The following is a 19550-nucleotide window of genomic DNA, read 5'->3' as shown; positions in this document are numbered from 1 at the left end:
AGCTCGGAGCTTGGAGCCTGCTTCAGATTCTGTGTCTCCTTCTCTCTCTGCCCCTCCCCCACTTGTACTCTGTCTGTCTCTCTTTCTCTCAAAAATAAACATTAAATACATATATATTATATTTATATGTATACATAAAATATATATACATATATATTATATATATATGTGTGTGTGTGTGTGTGTGTGTATATATATATATATATATATATATATATATATATAAAAGATTTTTGCATCCTCCAAAAACTTCCCTTGTGCTCTTTTGTGGTCAATTCCCTACCCCACCCTACCCCTGACCCCAGGCTGCCATTGATCTGCTTTCTGCCCATTTTAGAACTTCATATAAGTTCACGAATACACTATGGACTCATCTGGATCTGGCACCTTTTGTTCAGCATATTTTTGACAATCGTTACCTGGTTGCATGTACCAGTAGTTCATTCCTCCTTACTAATGAGTAGTAGCTAACGGTGTGAGTATATCACACCATATTTATCCATTCACCTGATGATGGACATCTGGATTATACATCCGTCAAAAGACAACCAGTCATTTGAACCGGAAAATGTAATACAATTGTTGACTAGTAAAACGTGGTTAATGATGTAAAGGGGTAAAAGAGGAACTAGAAGTAGTAAGCAGGGTGAAGGACAGCAGACTCAGGAGGAGCCAAAAACTTAAAAGAGGATGTCCTGACCCTCACAAGTCTTTGATTCTGACCTCTTTGAAAAGAAGGTGCCTGATTCTTCCTATTGATATTCCCCCAAATCACATTTACATATATGCTCTTTTGGCTGCAAGTGCCAGATTCCTAATTTAAATTAGCTTAGGCAAAAAAGTCAAATTCATGATAACAATACAGGATGCTTGCTCTGTCTTCTGTGTTCTGTCAGCCTCATTCTTCTCTCTTACTATCTTTCTTCATATAATAGAAATGTGAACACTGATACCTCCTGAGATTTTCAGCTTACAACGTTGGTCACCTGCGGAGAGACCACTTCAACTCTCTGGGCCCCAAGTCCAAGATAAATGGCAAATGACTCATTGGCCCAGATGGGCTACAAGCCTTCTAGATCAGTCAGCTGTTGTAGAGAGGAAGGAGAAATGTGTATGTGAAGTTATATCATATCATTGTAGCTCCTGAGAGAACAATTTGGATGGAATGAAGGAAAAGGGCTCTCGGAAGAAGAAGGCAATCCTGAGAAAACAATTACATATAAATCTACTATAGTATTATTGGGGAAAAAAAGTGTGAAAATACGACTAGATGATGAACAGGAACTAACGTTGTATATTTTATGCGAGGTAAAGGGAGAAAAGAAGTTCTGGCGATTTCACCAAGAAAGTAAGGAGACATTCATGTGAAACTTTAGATAAACAGACATAATCAAAATGTCAACAAATATTATGCCTCATTTACTTTCAGTACTTCAGTAAAAAAAATAGATGAAGCAAAATGACAATGTTAATATTAAAACTAAGTGATAAGTATATAGAAGTTCATTGTTCTAGTCTTTATATTTGACAATTTTTCATTATATAAAAAGAAGAAAAAATTAGCAAATTCCAAAGTGGATCACTAAAAAGAAGTAAGCAGCACACAAGAGAAAGATTAGTCAACTCAGATAAAGAGATTTCCGAGCACTATAGATATTAGAAGTGAAAAGGCCTTTAAGATCCTACAACGCCGTCTTTTAGGCTTCGCTCCTGGTTCTGCCACTAACAATGTATGTTTGGGGTAAATCACTAAAATTCTGTAAGAGTCACATATTTTTATTCGTAAAATGAGAAGACTGGCTTAGCTGATCTCAAATATTCTGTGTCAAACTCACTCAAAGTTAGGTAAACTAGCATTCGGGCATCAATCCGTGAGGTAACAAGAAGAGTGTAAAAACGTGAGTCAACCCAACTCCCCTGGCATTCAGCGTTCTTCATGCTCTGGAGCCAAGTGAACTACGGTCCTCTAGACACTCCCTCCCCCCCTCAACATACTTACACATTTTTTACCCCAGTCATTTCTTCTGTGCCTGGAATGTCCCCCTTCCCATCTCTAACTCATGACATCCTATTGCTTTTGTAAGACCCATCTCAAATATTATCACTTTCATAACAATATCTTATTGAATTCCTTAATAAGATTTGACATTTCTGCTCAGTAAATCCTATATTGCTTCTTGAACTTGTCATGTGGAATATACCATATTTTACTTTTTATCTATTTTTGGTTATTTATTTGAAAGAGAGAAAGAGAGAGCATGGTGGGGGGGACAGAGAGGGGCAGAGGGAGAGGGTGAGAGAGAATCTTAAGCAGGCTCCACACTGTCAGCCCAGAGCCCAATGGGGGGCTCAATTTCACCACTGTGAGATCAGGACCTGAGCGGAAATCAAGAGTCGGAGACTTAACTCACTGAGTCACTCAGGTACTCCTCTATTTTTGGTCTTTTAATTATTTTTGAAAAATATTTTCCTTTCTACTAGACTATAAACTCCTGAAGAGGAGGGATTATGTCTTTTTAAATTTCATATTCTCAAAGCATTAGCACAATAACTTACACAAAAGGAAAATTAATAATATCGGATTCATTATAAAAGGTAAAAACAGATTTATGCAAAATTGTGAGTCAGCTATTTTCCTACCAAGCTCTTATTGGCATAAACTACCCTTTTTCTAAAACTATGATCAGAGAATATGATTACCAATTTTCCAAATCAACTTCTGCAGTGATAAGATTTTCCCAGAAAGCAAAAACCCCGGCAGAAGAAAATGTCACTCAGGATTTCCTTTTGTTGGAATTGTGATTATTTGGCATGTTTTGTGCTACTTAAAGGTTAAAGTTGGGATTATTGCCTCTACTGCAGGTTCTCAATTCAGGCAGCAAATACACAAGAGACAATGGCAGAATGGAAGGCAATGCTCTAAGTATCTGGGTAATGATTTGTTATCTCTGATGGATTCTGGTAATTCCTTAAATGGAGGGCATGATTTATGTTTGGAGTAGCTGAACTCCACTAAGGTCCGCTGTCCGCAGAAAGCTAAAGAATGAGTAATTGAGCACTGCTAACCTGGTGGTGTAGAGTGATTCTGGTTATTAGTAAAATGCGGTCCAATGAATGTCTGCGGCTCTGAAGTTACTTTAGCAATTCCTTCTGTTTTGGTTTTGTGTATGTGTGGATGGCCTGGTGGAGGTGAAGAAAGGTACTGACAAGGGTTGTCTCAGCATGGGAAGAGGTTTAGGATCCCTCTCCTCCTCAATACAATTTAAATATTTTGGATGACTTATTTCAAGTCATTTTTATTTGTTTAGTGAAATTATATCTATGTCATTATTTTACAGGAAAATATGTATGCAATGATATATAGTTATTCTTGATTATCCTTTTATTTCATTGCAAGTTAATGCAGAATATACCTACACAGTGTAATTCTGAAGTGGTAATTAGGAATGCATGCAGGTAGGGGCACCTGGGTGGCTCAGTTGGTTAAGCGCCTGACTTTGCTCAGGTCATGATCTCACAGTTCGTGGGTTCCAGCCCCCGTCAGGCTCTGTGCTGACAGCTTGGAACCTGGAGCCTGCTTCGGATTCTGTCTCCCTCCCTCTCTGCCCCTCGTCTGCTCACACTATGTCTCTCTCTCTCAAAAATAAACATTAAAAAAAATGTCTTAAGAAAGGAATGCATGCAGGTATTTTCAAATTAGAGTTTAATTTTGTAATGTGTGACTCTTGGAAGCTTTGGGAAAGATTTTAGAGATTTTGTCTATTTTGATGGGATTTATATATCATAATTGAATAAATTCTGTTCGGATTTCTTTCTATTTTTTCATCTTAAAGACATTAATGCAGGGCTTACAAGCTCCTAAATCCATTGCTTTTCTTTCTTTTTTTTTCTAAGTAGGCTTCACACCCAGCTTGTAGCCCAACATGGGGCTTGAACTCACCACCCTGAGATCAAGAGCTGGGTTAAGATCAAGTCCGATATTTAACCAAATGAGCCACTCAGGTGCCCCTACTTGCTTTTCAAGTGAACAAAAAATGACATCTCTCTTGGCTAGTGGAAATGGTAAATTAGTTTTCTCTCTTTCTTTCTTTTTTAATGTTTATTTATTTATTGTTGAAAGAGAACAGGGGAGGGGCAGAGAGAGAGGGAGAGAGGATCCCAAGCAGGTTCTGTGCTGTCAGTGCAAAGCCCAACGCAAGGCTTGAACTCACGAACTGGGAGATCATGACCTGAGCAGAAATCAAGAGTCGGATGCTTAACTGAGCCATCCAAGTGCCCCGGTAAATTAATTTTCTATTGTGCTTTGTTTGATTAGTCTAGAATCTAATATTCTGTAAGAAGCTATAACCAAAAATAGGAGAAACACACATCCCAGTGACTCCCTCTCTTTCTTATTAGTGAAATTGTTTTATGTATTTCAGTACTCTCTGTAGGAGGAAAAGCAATAATTGTATAACACCAAATTAGCATATGTTCACAAATGTTACAGATACTAAAGTTTGTATATTTTCTCATAGCATCAATAAGTTTTTTACTATCTGAATAACCTTTCTTTCATTCATTCATTTAATAAAAATAAATTAAGGGGCTTAATGGGACCAGGGTTCTTCTAGATACTAGAAATACGATGAAACACAGAGCATGACTTCTGCTCTGTGGAGCTTACAATCCAGCTAAGAAACAGAAAAAGTCATTACAAGTGCTTTGAAGAAAGTACAGGGTACATTAGGAGCAAAAGGTCAATTACCCAGGCTGTGGTTCATTCTGATTTCTTGATTTTTCTTACATTTAAAAATTGAACAGAGAAAGTGAAGATACAGGAAAGTGAAGAAAGAAAGCTATAGTAAATGATGGTATGCATGCATACATACCTTTCAGAAAAAAACATTAGTCAAATAATTGAGGTCCATTCTCTCAGTCTACCTCCCTGGAAGGGAGTGGTATTCATGATGCCCCCCACCTCTCACTATGCCCACCTTATACCCAAACCCTTAGAGTAGGGATTGGTACGGAAGGAATGACAACGTGGAAATGGAATCCACTGGGTTTTTCACCTTTCAAAGGAATAAAACCCGGTTAGTGAACTCCTGAGTGGAAAATCAGAGGGAAGAGCAGGGTAAGAAAGCCATGGCCTTGTGAGGAGCAGAGTTCAGGGTCTAATTCTTGTTGCCTTATCAGTCGCTGATTATACCTGCAGGGAGAGCTGATTATATCAACTGAGTACAGCGCTGGGGAACTGGAGTGCCTTGGCTACTTTACATTGACCTGGAAAATGTCAGGGTAAATTACAGAAGGGGAGCGGAGAGTAGGTAATCGTCCTTTTAGGAGTCTCAACGCTTTGTGGATATTAAGTTGTCACCAATTCACTAAGGATGGCTTGTGGATGGGGTGAGGGCTGAGGGAAAGATTCAAGGATTAAGGTCTTAAAACGAGACAGGCATCTGCGCACGCCGCAGTTTAAAAGATGTTAATGGTCCAGGCCGTTGTGGGAAATGATCTCAGACCAGCTGTAACCTTCCCCAAAGCCGCATTGTTTTTTTCTTTTTAATTAGGATAGGTAGCATCTCCTTTAGAAGACAGAATCCTGCTCTGCGACTAACCCCTCCAGTTGGCGGGCGGAGGCCAGCAGGCGTGTGTGCGGCCGCCCCCAGCGCCGCGGCCCCGGCTGGCGGGCATGAATCCTGCGCGCGCCAAGCGCTCCCTCGGAGTCCACGGGGCGCGCGCGCGCGCACGGCCGAAGCGCGCGCTCCTGCACCTCGCGAGCGCGCTCCCCCCTCCTTCCCTTCCCGCCCCACGCGCAGGTCTTCGGCGCCCCCGCCCTCCCCGCGCTCCCACAGCCAGAGCGCCGCTCAGCTGACCGGCGGGCGCCAGACGCCTCGGCTTCCAGTTCGCAAGCGCAGCTACGGCGGCGCGAGCCTCTCACGCCGACACTCCCCCTGCGCGCCCCTCCCCCACCCTGGACCGGCTTCGGGACCGACTGAGCGCGAGCTCGCGGCCGCTTCTCGGGCGCCGAGCGTGGAGCTAGGCTGCGGTGACGAGCGGCGGCTGCGCGGCCATGGGCGCGCCGGTGTCGCCCTAGGACAGGCGCTCGGAGACCGCAGCCTAGGCAGCGAGCCTTCCCGAGCGGCGGCGGCGGCGGCAGCAGCGGTAGCGGCAGGAGCAGCTCGGCCGGGATGAGCGGCGCGGCGCCCGGCCCCGGCTCGGGCTCCTCCCCGGCCGCCTGCCGCTTCGCGCACTACTTCGTGCTCTGCGGGATCGACGCAGACAGTGGGCTGGAGCCCGACGAGCTGGCGGGTAAGGCCGGGCTGCGGCGGCGCGGGGGTCCCCTCAGGGACGCGAGGGACGCTGCGGGGACGCGCGGGAGGCGGGTTCTAGACAAAGTCGGCTCCCGGCGGCGCCCGCTCTCCATCCGGACTGGCGCTCGGGCGGCGATTTAATGACATTGTTATTTATTCCGCGTGCAGGGTGCGCTGCTGAGCCCGCGGGCGTCCTGCTGCTGAGGGCGCTCGCCTAGGGCTTTCGCCTCCCAGGCGCGGGGTTATTAATAACGGGGGCGGGGGCGGGGGCGGCCCCTAGGGCACTGCCCCCACCCCGCACTCAGGCCCCCTCGCCCGCAGCTGCTCGCGGAGGCGGCGGGTGAGTCACCGGGCGCACTAACTCCCCGGCCTTGCTGCGATCCCGTGCATCCTACCTCCCTCCGCCTGGCTGCGAAGTTTCAGCCCTGGCACGTGACGCGGCGCTCAGACCCCTTCGGGGGAGGCGGCGACAGAGACCGCTGGGCGGCGGGCGTCGCGTCCACTGAGGCGGTGATGGCCCGCTGGGCGAGTGCAGGCAGGAGGCTGGTTGGACTTAACATCCTTGACTGTGCGGGGTCTGCGCCGCTTCCCGCCTCGCGTTCTGCGATGACGGTCGACTCACCTTTTGGAATCCTGTCTATTTGGCAGTGTCACGGGAGCTGGCGAGGACCTTTGGACGCTCGGGACTCGGCACGACGCTTTGTTGACACTGCCTACGCTGTTTCTGAGTTTAGTAGTTGGATATTCTCCCCTCAGTTGGGTGCACCGTGTGTTACTGCCTGGCTTTTCTTGGAGGAGCACCGTTTCCTTCTTTTTACTCATTTGATGGCGCAGTGCAGGGCTGAGCTGGGAACCGATGCTGGGAAAGGGGCCGTTAAAGGATGACTGCGTTGAGGGGGGGCGGGAGGGATGAGTGCGCAGTGTAGAGAGGAGGCCGTGGAGGAATGACCGATTTCATTTTTCACGCTCCTTTATGCTTGCCTTCTTGGGATCTAAATTTTGGTTTGTTGTTGTTGTTGCTAATGGGTGAGACAAGTGACATCTATCGCCTGAACTTTATCTGTGTCAGTGTCAAACACTTAGCTCATACATAGCCTTTCAGAACAGCTTGCTTTGGACATAGCATGCCTTATTGATTGCACTAATGTGTATTTTTGTTTTCTCTTTTTCTTTTTTGGGAGTAGGAGAGGGGATTCAGAACAATGTATTAAATAATAAACAAACTAGACAAAAGTGTTCAGCTGTAAGGTCCACTACTGATCAACTCGTGTCTTAGCTAAGACAGTATCTTTTAAAGCCAGGCTCACAACAAAACATTTTCAGCAAAAACTCTAAGTCTAGTTTTAGTTAAAGATTTTTTGGAAAAGAGGGATGAGTACCAGGTTTTTCTGTATGTGTAATTATATAGTCATGTTGTTTATTCAATTACAATTTCATGTACATATTAAGAATGGCTTTGTTAAGTGATAATGAAGTTAGAAAACATGTCTGCAGAGAGATTTGGAGAGATTCCTCTTTTGGGATTGAAGGGATTATTTTATTTTTCTAGAATCTTTTCTTCCCTAAACTTCGTAATCGTTTGTGGTACTGGATCACTTGGAGGCCTTTTGTCAGTAGGGATGATGAAAGGAAAAAGCCTGTATTTTTTCCTTATCTGTTTCCAATGTATATGCCTAGTAAAGCTAAAACACCTGTAGATGGGGCCTGGGACTCTTCAGGCACAGTGCAGATGGCTTTAATAAAATTAAGTAGTAAAAAATTAATTTTTAATTCATTTTTTAGACACCAACTGGCTTCTCATTTTGCAGTATTATTCATGAGTGTGGATGATTGAGATTTCGCTCCTCATAATATTTGGTGTTTTGAAGTACTAATCACTTCTGCCTGATAATATTTCAGTACAATGATTCATTCACCAAATAGTTTTGAAAGCCTTAAGGTGTGGATTGTGTTATAGGCACTGGGGACAGCTATGAACAAAGCAGTCAAAAATCCCTACCGTCATAGTGCTTACATTCTAGTGTAAACAAAGAATGAAAATACAGAGTGCCAGATGTCAGTGAGTGCTATGAGGAAAAATACAGCAGGGAAGTGAGACTAGGGTAGTGCCAGCACAATGGTGGGATGGTGGGGTTGCAGACTTTAAATAAGATGGTTAGGGAAGGCCTCAGAAAAGGTGATCTTAGAACAGAGCCATGAGGGAGATGAGGAAGCAAGCCATGAGGATTGTCTTGGGGAACAGCATTGCAGACAGTACATGCAAAGATGAGGTGGGAGAGTGCCTAGTTTGTGCAGGTAACTGTAGGGACACCAGGGTGGTTGGAGCTAAGTGGGGAGGAAAGTAGTAGATATGATCATAGAGAAAGGGTAGGGAGATTGTGTAGGGTCTAACAGACAATTGTTGAGCTTTTACTCTGAGATGGAAAACTACCAGGAGGTTTTGAGCAGTGGAAAGATAAGATTGGAAAGATTTGATGCACTCTCTGAAAGGATTGCAATGGCTCTCTTGTTGATTAGACTATGTCAAGGGCAAGGTTAGAAGCAGACCAGTTAGGAGGCTCTTTTTCATTATTTGAGGTGGGAGGTGTTGGTGGCTTGGATCAAAGCAGTAGCAGTGAAGTGGTAAGAAACTGGATATATTTTGGAGGTAGAGCCAGCAGGACTTGCTGATGAATTGGATATGGTATTCATAGTCAAAGAAAGAGATCAAAGATGATTCTAAGATTTTTGGCCTAAACAATTTTGAACATCTCTATTTACTGAAATAGAAAGATGGATGGAGAAGCAGGCTGGAGATTAGCTCAGTTTTGGACGTGTTAAGTTTGAGGTACCCATTAGACATTCAAATGGAGATGTCAGGTAGGCAAGGCATCTCTCCGGCAGTCAAAATTTATATATAGACATGAGCTGAAAGCCATGAAATTGGATGACCCAAGGAGTGAGTATAGATAGAAAAGAGAAGAGGCTCAAGGACTGAATCCTGGAGATACTCCAACATTCAGAGGTGAGGAGGATGAAGAGGAAACAACCAAAAAGTGCGGCCAGTAAGATGAGAGGTAAACAAGAGAATGTAGTATCATGTTCTCAACTAACAATCTTCTTGACTGTTTCCACAGAGCTACATTTGAGGATGAGGAAACAAGGCCAGTGAGTTAGGCAAATTAGTCAGGAGGTTATTTTCTGTTTTGCTGCATTAATTTCAAAGTTAAATATAGTTAAGTTTCTATTTTACTTTTATGGAACCGATCCATTTTTATCACACTGTTTCTTAGCAAGTTGTCACCCTGCCTGTAGAAGGTCTAAGTTGACTTCTATTAAACATAAATTTTACTCATTGCTTTACAGATTTTTTTTCTTAACATATACATGTCCCTAGGATTCATGCTTTGCAGGTGGTGGGGCATTGAAATAAAATTAAGAACACAAATCATATGATGAAGTAATAGATAGACTAAGACCTTATGATAAAGTTATCAGGGCTTTAGATCGATTTTTAGACACTCCTCCCAGTAAAGGTTAGCTTTACCGACAGTGGGAAAGATTTCATATGTGTATATATATACACACACACACACACACATATATATATATATATAAAATTTCATATATACGTATATATACACATACAGATATACTGGTATTTCCTATTGTCCTTTCTTTAGCTCATCGTAGCTGTTGTGCTTTTCCTATTCACTGTATATTTTTAAAATGCACTGTATCCATAATCAAAAAAGTCCTTTTGATATTAAAGTAGAAATATTTAAATTTTATTTAAGTATTAAATATATGAAAAGGATTTCAAATTGGTTATTGCATAAGACGAAAGGAGGTGTAAATAGAAGTTGTTAGAATCAGTTGACATGAAGGCAGACGACATTTTGAAATTTTCTTTTATGTCTCTTACTCCCTCTAAGACCTAGCTGTAGGAATTTACATGGCTTGATTTACAGCAACAAATTGTTTAGGCAATAGAAAAATGAAGGACCTTTATTTGAGTAACATAAATACGCAAGCCCCCGGAGGGGCCTTACGGTCTTTGCCCTCTCTCTTTCATAGAACCGTATACACGGTGTTTAATAAGTGAATGAGTATAAAGTTTACATATGAGTCCACAAATTGTGTGGTGACCAGAATATTTTAAAGCATTTCAGCGGTGGGGCGCCTGGGTGGCTCAGTCGGTTGAGTGTCCAACTTTGGCTCAGGTCAGGAGCTCACAGTCTGTGAGTCTGAGTCCCGCGTTGGGCTCTGTGCTGACAGCTCAGAGCCTGGAGCCTGTTTCAGATTCTGTGTCTCCCTCTCTCTCTGCGCCTTCCCTGCTCACACTCTCTGTCTCACTCTCTCTCTCTCTCTCTCTCTCAAAAATAAATAAACGTTAAAAAAAATAAAGCATTCCAATGGTAGCATAGATTCAGTTCTGCTGAGGGATACTGAAGTATGACGGTGCAATCCCTGTCACAGGCCTTTGTTTAGATATCTTCCTTGGTGCCTCTATTTATTTTTAGCTTTGGTTGTCTTGGGTGTGGTTTCCAGAAGAGCTTTGAGGCAGTGAAGACTATGGTCTAAATTCAAATACAGTTAACCCTTGGTTAGGAGGGCTGAACCCCCCTACACAGTTGAAAACCCACATATTATCTTTTGGCTCCTCTAAAACTCGAGAAAACTTACCGATAACATAGTCAACACACATTTTGTATATTACATGTATTATGTAGTGTATTCTAACAATAAAATAAGAAAGAAAAAATGTTATTAAGAAATGTTATTGTAAGGAAGAGAAAATATATTTGCAGAAAATATATTTGCAGTACTATGCTGTATTTAATTTTTAAAATCTGCACGTAAGTGGACCTTCACAGTTCAAACATGTGTTGTTCAAAGGTCAACTGTACAAAATTTAGTTGAGACTGACAGTATTATGCCATACTAGTCCTGGAAGGACCTCGGATGTCATTTATCAGGGAAGAAACCAAGGCTAAGAGATTAAGGACCCTCTCAAAGAACACATTTGACTGGCAGCAGACAGACAACTAGAGCCTGGTTCTTGTAGTACACTACTAGGCTCCATAGTTATTTTATTTAAGCTCAGAAAAAAGATGAGCTTAACTTGAGTTTAGCAAGCATTTCAGGCTTGCCTTTATTCCAGACTACATGTCATAGTTAAGACTGCTAAAGTATGACTTTAAAAGCAATGGCCTCATGTACAGACTTGGGTGGGTTAGAGCTGCCCTGATCTGACCACCATTGGAGGTATCTTGGTTGTTACCTGTGTTGACATTGTTAATCTTAAAAATAAAGCTGCCAAGTTATTTTACCAGGAAAAATGGGTTTATTCAGGAATAGCAGAGAATTGCAATTCAGGACATGTAAGCTACAGAAAAACCATAGACAAGTCTGGAGAAGAAAGTAGAGTACTCCTCTTTTACAAAGCAAAGAGGGGAGTCGGGGAGGGCCTCTTATAAATACAAAGTCCATTGGAGTAAACTGGGAATTCAAAATGTGGTGGCTTTGCAGTGTCACTGAATTGTAACAGTCTCTTATTGGGTGGGCTGTTGCCAGGCGAGGAGAAAACCTTTCTTCCTTCTGCTGAGGCAGTATTTTAGACTTGCAGGATCTCTTTCTGTTGGTTCTGCAATCGAAAAAGTGTGGACAAAGGAAGGTATGATTGTTTGTGAAACCATAATTAGAGCTGGATGCACAGGCAGAAGCCAGAGTCCAATCCTGGCCTGATACTTAGGACATCTGTGGGCTTCAGTGTTTTCATCTATTTTGAATGGGTAAATGAAGTGACTGATTTCTGAACATACCACCCCTCTCTTTCATGAGCCTGAACTTGTTTTTGAGTGAAAAAACTAAATATATCTATTTTAAAAAAATTAATTCTAGATGACATAGAGTAGGCTTCACACAGTCAGTGAAGCAACTGCCTTCAGCTCAGGTCATGATCTCATGGTCCATGAGTTTGAGCCCAGCATTGGGCTCTGTGCTGACAGCTCAGAGCCTGGAGCTGCGTCGGATTTTCTGTGTCTCCTTCTCTCTCTGCCCCTCCCCTGCTCCCACTCTGTCTCTCTCAAAAATAAATAAGCATTACAAAAAAAATTTTTTAATGGCATAGTGTACAAGAACTGATATATACCGCATATGCCACATGAGGACCGATTGAGAAATTAAAATTTCAGCCACAGGGGTGCCTGGGTGGCTCATTCGGTTAAGCACCAGACTTCAGCTCAGGTCATGATCTCACGGTTTGTGGGTTTGATCCCCTCGTGGGGTTCTGTGCTGACAGCTCAGAGCCTGGAGCCTGCTTCAGATTATGTGTCTCCCTGTCTCTCTGTCCCTCTGCCACTTGCACGTGCATGTGTGTGTTCTCTCTCAAAAATAAACATTAAAGAAAAATTTTAAAAATTTCAGCCACAAGGAAAGGGAAAAAAAAGGTCTATGCAGTTCCCTTTATAGGAAAGGTGCAGTTTTTAAAAAAAAATTTTTTTTTAACATTTATTTATTTTTGAGACAGAGAGAGACAGAGCATGAACGGGGGAGGGGCAGAGAGAGAGGGAGACACAGAATCGGAAGCGGGCTCCAGGCTCTGAGCCATCAGCACAGAGCCTGACGCGGGGCTTGAACTCACGGACCGTGAGATCATGACCTGAGCTGAAGTCAGACAGTTAACCGACTGAGCCACCCAGGCGCCCCGGAAAGGTGCAGTTTTTAATAAGCTTTTTGAAATAATTATATCAGTTCACAGACTCTCAATTACTATCTATATTGGTTCTTAGGGAGCCAGGGACCCCTGTTTGAAATCACCGTATTAGATCTCTCTGTACTAGCAGTATAGGTGACACTGCCAGTTATCCACAAAATAGGCAGTGGGATCTAAGAATAATTTTTTCGGCTTAAAATTCTTCAGTAGCTTCCTTTGTATTTGGATTAAGATTCAAACTCTTTACCCTGTGTCTCAGTTTGTTCAGGCTGCTATAACAATACTATAGACTGGGTGGCTTGTAAATAACAGACATTTATATCTCACAGTTCTGGAGGCTGGGAGTCCAAGTTCAAGGTGCTAACAGATCCTGTGTCTGGGGAGGGCCCTCTTCCTGGTTCATAGATGGCCCTCTTATGTGGAAGGGCTGAGAGAGCTCTCTGGGATCTCTTTTATAAGGGCATGAGTCCCATTCATGGGGGCTCCACCCTCATGACCTAACCATTTCTCGCAGGCCCCATCTCCAGATACCATCACATTGGTATTAAATTTTAACACACGAATTTTGGGAGAGACACAGATATATAGCACCCTGGTTTGCAAAGCTCTTCATGATCTGGTCTTTACCTACCTTTCCAGCTTTTTCTGACTGGATCATTCTTCCTGCTATGTTGGTTTTCTTGAAGGTCCTTAAAAACAGCGAGCTGTTCTTGTCTCATGGCCTGTTCATCTTCTCTCCTCTCCCGGGAATCCTCTTCCCCTAGACCAGTATTGTCCATTATAAATATAATATGAGACACATATGTAGTTCAAAATTTTTAATAGCCACATTCAAAAAAAGGTAAAAAGAAACAGGTGATATTAATTTTAATGGTGTATTTTATTTATGTATCTAGGATAGTATTTGAGCATATAATCAACATGAAAATTATTGAGATATTTAACATTCTTTTTTTTCTTACTAAATCTTAAAAATCTCAAAATCCAGTGTATATTTTACCTCATATCTCAGTTTGGACTAGCCATGTTTCAAGTGTTTAATAGCCACTAGTGGCTGGCTACCCTCTTGGACAGTGTAGCCCGACATCTTTGCAAGATGTGCTGCTTCTCCTCATTCAGGTCTCTGCACAAGTATTACCTCCTCAGAGTTGCCTTCTCAGGCCATCCTGTATAAGATAGTGTCCTTCTTTCCCCTGCCTGCCCCACTCTTGCCAGTAACCCTGCTTTATTTTCCTCATAGCACTAATGGTTCCTGGCAATATATTGTAAATGCATTTATTTACTTCACCTTCTTTCTCCTTTTGATGTTTTTATTTTTGAGAGCAAGAGAGACAGAATGTGAGCAGGGAGGGGCAGAGAGAGAGGGAGACACAGAATCCCAAGCAGGCTCCATGCTGTCAGGGCAGAGGCTGACCTGGGGCTCGAAGTCAAGGACTGTGAGATCATGACCTAAGCTGAAATGAAAAGTTGGATGCTTAACTGACAGCCACCCGGGTGCCCCATGATTAATTTTTCAAAAAGGTATTTTTCAGCTTTGGGGTGAGCTACTAAAGTTTCTTCTTTTTTAAACAATATTTATTTAGGGTACCTGGGTGGCTCAGTCAAACATCTGACTTCAGCTCAGGTCATGATCTTGGGGTTCGGGAGTTCGAGCCCCACATTGGGCTCTGTGCTGACAGCTCAGAGCCTGGAGCCTGCTTCAGACTCTGTGTCTCCCTCTCTCTCTCTCTGCCCCTCCCCCACTAACACTCTGTCTCTCTCTCTTTCTCTCTATCTCTCTTTCAAGAAAATGAATGAACATTAAAAAAAATTTTTTTTTAAGTATTTATTTATTTTGAGAGAGAAGGAGCTCAAGCAGGGGGAGGGGCAGAGAGAGAGGGGAGAGAGAATCCCAAGCAGGCTCCAGGCTCTGAGCTATCAGCACAGAGTCCAGTATGGGGTTTAGTCCCTCAAATCATGAGATCATGACCTGAGCTGAAATCAAGAGTCAGATGCTTAACTGACTGAGCTACCCAGGCGCCCCTAGAATTTGTTAGCCTATTACTTCTCTCTTGACATAAACTGTGATGAATAAATGAATAACCTTTTTTTAAAAAACAGCTTTATACAAACAAGTATGCAGGTATTAGCAAGATTTTTTTGCTCGTTTTTGTTTTTTAAGCATATAACATGTCTTATTTATTTAAAAACTAATGCCAGGTGATGAGCACATAAATGGTGGCTAGTGTTTATGAAATTTCAGAAAGTGGTTATACTAAAGATCAGTTGTAGCTTCCATTGTGATTTTAGAGGAATATCTTAGGAAATTGCATTCATAGTTTCCTTCTTCATGAGCATCCCATATCAGTTTTGGATATGGTCAGCCAAGACAGTTTCTTTGTTTCTCTAAAGTTTTTGTCTTTATTGTAACCTGCATAATGTTCTGTTCCATCTAAGACTTGACTTGTTGAAATGGCACCATGTAATGACCAAAAACTTTCAGTAAGACTGTCTTTTCCTCTTTACTTTTCAAACAAAATGAGTGTAAGGAACTAAGAAGTGAGAATTATAGGAATAAAAGTGGAAGTATTTTATATGCTGCTGGAATAGCACATCATGAGGATAAAAACATGAAACAGTTGCTTTCTTAGACATCCCTGAGCCTTTTCCAAGAATCCGTGACTTCGATTAACTTTATTCTAAATTAAATATTATAACTGTTCTAGTTAACATGAACATTTTGAGTTAATACCTTACATTTTTCTTTTATAAACTTCTATATGTCACTGGTACAAAGCTATTTTTGAAATAATGTTTTCTCTAAATGACTTTCAAAGATATGTGTTAGCATTATTAAGTCAGAAGGTGCTCTAGGAAGTCACCTTTATACAATGAAGCTATGAAAATAGCTAACATTTATGGAGTCATGAATTGTGGTTGGTGATTTATAAGCATTATTTTTAGTCTTCGTAATAACCTGAAGGTATCATTTCCCTCATTTTATAGATGAGGAGGCTGAGGTTCAGTGAGGTGTTCCCCAAACTCACAGAGACCAAAAACTGGGATTGTATCCCAGCCTCTCTGACTCCAACATACGCCTCTTCCACTGTGCCTTGCTGCTTCTCCAAATCCTCTAGACCAGCTATCCTCAACTTCTAGGTGGTGACATATTAGTGGGCCTGTCTTTTCTGAGCTGAGTCACAGTAATTATTAACAGTAGTTGAAATACTGAGGCTGTAAATGATACGTTTAAAAATAAGTGGAATGAAAAAAAAAATAAGTGGAATGGATTCAAGGTCTTCCCTCTAATGATGCCATTCTCTCTCAGTTCCATTCTTATGTGCTTTTTTGGATGGAAGAGAAAGAGGTGGCATTTTATGCACCATGACAGTCATTGTGTATAGCCAACACATAATGGGAAATATGTCTAGTTAATGCTGCTGCTAAGCTACTGTTACTGATGAGCTGTGAATAGTTTTCACATGTTCGTACTCTCTTAGGAATACCACTACAAAAGTATTCTTACTTGCTTCCCTTCCCTGTAGATTAAAAAAAATTTTTTTTGTTCATAATCTGAGGACACACATGGGAGTACGTTTTTCAACACTTAGGCTGATCTAGACTACTAGATACTTGTAATTTCAGCTCTGCTGTGAGGACCAGCATGCTGAATGCTTCAGTATTGGTTCTAAACTGTGAAACCCAGTTTAAAGATATTTTTCAGTAGTCTGTCTAGATCTCAGAGGCCTTGTGATGTCAATCCATCTGTTTTACGTAATTTTCTCCTGGTCAAACCTGGAGAATCAGGTTTCTGCTTTGAAGAGCATGTTTTCTTGCCCTTTCCTGTCGTCCTTTTTTCTGAGTACAGTACATTCTTATAGTCATTTATTAACACAGGGAATTTTTCTATAGTTTGAGGAAACATGGTAGAAGTGATACATAAGTTTCTGAGAGTCTTAATTCTTCTGTACAGTTTGGCATAAATTTGCTCAGACCAGGCTTTTTGTACCTTCCCCGCACCCCCCCCCCCATCCTTTCTACAAAGATCGCCCTTTCACCTTAGTCCTTATGAAGCCACTACCTATTGCTTTTTTGGTTGTCTCTTTATATGAAGAAGAAGAAATATTCTTTTTTTTTTTTATTTTAATGTGTTTTTTTAAATTTTTTTATTTTTTATTTTTTATTTTTTATTTATTTTTTTTAATTTTTGAGACAGAGAGAGACAGAGCATGAGCAGGGGAGGGGCAGAGAGCGAGGGAGACACAGAATCCGAAGCAGGCTCCAGGCTCTGAGCTGTCAGCACAGAGCCTGACATGGGGCTCGAACTCACAGACCGTGAGATCATCACCTGAGCCAAAGTCAGACGCTCAACCGACTGAGCCACCCAGGCGCCCCAGAAATATTCTTTTGATCAAAATCTCCAGTGTCATCTTGGTGAAGAGTTGTTAATGTCTAAGTAGATCTTCCAGTTACTTCATCCCAGCAGAAACTGGGCAGAGTTTCTGATTTCCCCTGGCTTTTCAGGTTTAATACTTTGTTTCTAGTATACCTTTAGTTTCTTTCCTTTGTCTTTTCTCACCGTTCTTTGAGGAAACAGGGACAGTTTGCTAAACAATATTCTTTCTGTATGCTAAATTTATATCATTCTTTTTTTTTTTCCTTTTTGCTGTAGTTTGGGACTAAAATAGCAAGGAGGGATTATTACCTCCTAGGCAGATAAGACAGGAATTGTTTTGAAGGGGAGTGAGCATCTTGGACTCCTGTATGATTCCCTGACATGGAAGTCTTCCCTGTCGCAAGACTTGGCATTAGCGTGTCAAATGGAATTTGATGAGAATCAGCTACGGACTTGGGTTGGAATAATTTGAGCAGCAGAAATTTAGGACCAGTTATAGGCTTAAAGTTTATGGATGATTCACTTCCAGGACCACAGTGTTTTGTTTTATTTTCTAGGTTACTTTCTCTTCACTTCAACTTTAACCCTAACCTTTGAGGAAATTTAAATGGCTGGGGTAATAAGATAACAGATTGTTTAAGAATGTTTCCCATCTCCTGTCTCAAGTGTATTCTTTTTCTTAATAAACTTTTGTCTGGCTTTTAAAATGTTCTGGCTCAGCTCCAGGGAAATGAGCTTTCCAACTTGACTTCATTTGCTTTGTGCCATTGTTCACAAGAACAATGACTGATTTCACAGTTTATTAAAACACAAGCATTGGTACCATTGAGGTGAGTATGCCAAAATAGGTTATTTTGTTTAGTTGTTCTCACTCCTGTCTGGCAGTGCTTATTTTTTCCATTGGCAGTTCTAGCTACCATTTGATTTAAAATAAATACAAGAAAGCTGTGTGTCTCAAATGTAATATTTTGTGTACTCCTCACAGTGAAGGATGGACGGGCTTCAATGTACTGTGAACCACTTGTAAACTAACCACTTGTAAACTGTCTTGTCCCTGGTGGAAGGGGTCAGTGGGGAGAGAGCTAAAATGGATGTATGGGAGGGTGGAAGGCCGTCGAAAGCCACACCTCTTATTCCAAAAGTCCTCTTTTCCTGATCTTTTGATCTCTCTCTCTCTCTCTCTCTCTTTTGTACTTGGAACACAGATTTTATGGTTAGAGTGTGAGAAATTGTGCAGAGATATCCAGACAAATGTCCTAGAACTTGGAGCCCTCAGATTTAATAGCCTGCTGGAGGAGTCATTATGAAGTCTCCAGCACAAATGCTGCACTGACTGAAAGTGTAACAAAATCACATTCATTCTTCCCTGGAAGAGTGAAAATTTAGATTTTTCTGAATGTGGCCTAAGACCACAAGAAGTAGACATACTTTGTTGAATCATTAGGGGGCAGAGGACTTGATGTGAAATGTCTGTTGACATGTATGCACATTTAGTATTTATTTCTCTGCCCCATTGAACTCCGTTGAATTCGTCAGGTGACAGCTTTTAACTGAAAGTCAGTCTTTGAGGGACAGCTGAAGCATTGGTGTATGTGTGTGAGAGATTTGGTTTTTTTTTTTTCTTTTTTTAATATGTAGGGGAAAGAAGTAACTTCTTAAATTCCTTGCTTTTAAAAATAAGAAATTCTTGGGGCGCCTGGGTGGCGCAGTCGGTTAAGCGTCCGACTTCAGCCAGGTCACGATCTCGCGGTCCGGGAGTTCGAGCCCCGCGTCGGGCTCTGGGCTGATGGCTCAGAGCCTGGAGCCTGTTTCCGATTCTGTGTCCCCCTCTCTCTCTGCCCCTCCCCCGTTCATGCTCTGTCTCTCTCTGTCCCCAAAATAAATAAACGTTGAAAAAAAAAATTAAAAAAAAAAAAAAAAAAAAAATAAGAAATTCTTTTTGAAATACAGATTCGCTTTGGGACTTAAAGGAGAATGTAAATGGTTGTATTATTTTAGTAAATACAACTGAATAGCTTTTGACCATCTCCTGAAATGAGATATAGTCTCCTCTCAAGTGTGGGAACTGTTTTTCACCCTGTTCCCCTGTTCCCTGACCTCTGCCTTTTGACCCTGCTGCTTTGTGATGAGATTATGGGCCTTTGAGCTTTTCCTCAATGTACCCAAGTTTCCTTACACAGCA

General features: G+C 41.9%; 1 protein-coding gene across 1 annotated transcript in view; it reads left to right on the top strand.

Moving 5' to 3' along the window:
- The first annotated feature begins 6170 nt into the window (after positions 1-6170).
- Positions 6171-19550, top strand: part of DENND5B (DENN domain containing 5B) — a 191929-nt gene continuing 178549 nt past the window's right edge. Inside the window, 1 exon segment of the mRNA XM_032593944.1 lies at positions 6171-6294. Within this exon segment, the coding sequence (XP_032449835.1) occupies positions 6174-6294 (121 nt within the window). The 5' untranslated portion in view covers positions 6171-6173.

Source organism: Lynx canadensis, chromosome B4, assembly GCF_007474595.2.
Source record: "Lynx canadensis isolate LIC74 chromosome B4, mLynCan4.pri.v2, whole genome shotgun sequence".
Taxonomy (NCBI): Eukaryota; Metazoa; Chordata; class Mammalia; order Carnivora; family Felidae; genus Lynx; species Lynx canadensis.
The sequence above is the reverse complement of the archived record's forward strand: the minus strand, read 5'-3'. Positions and strand labels throughout refer to the sequence as shown.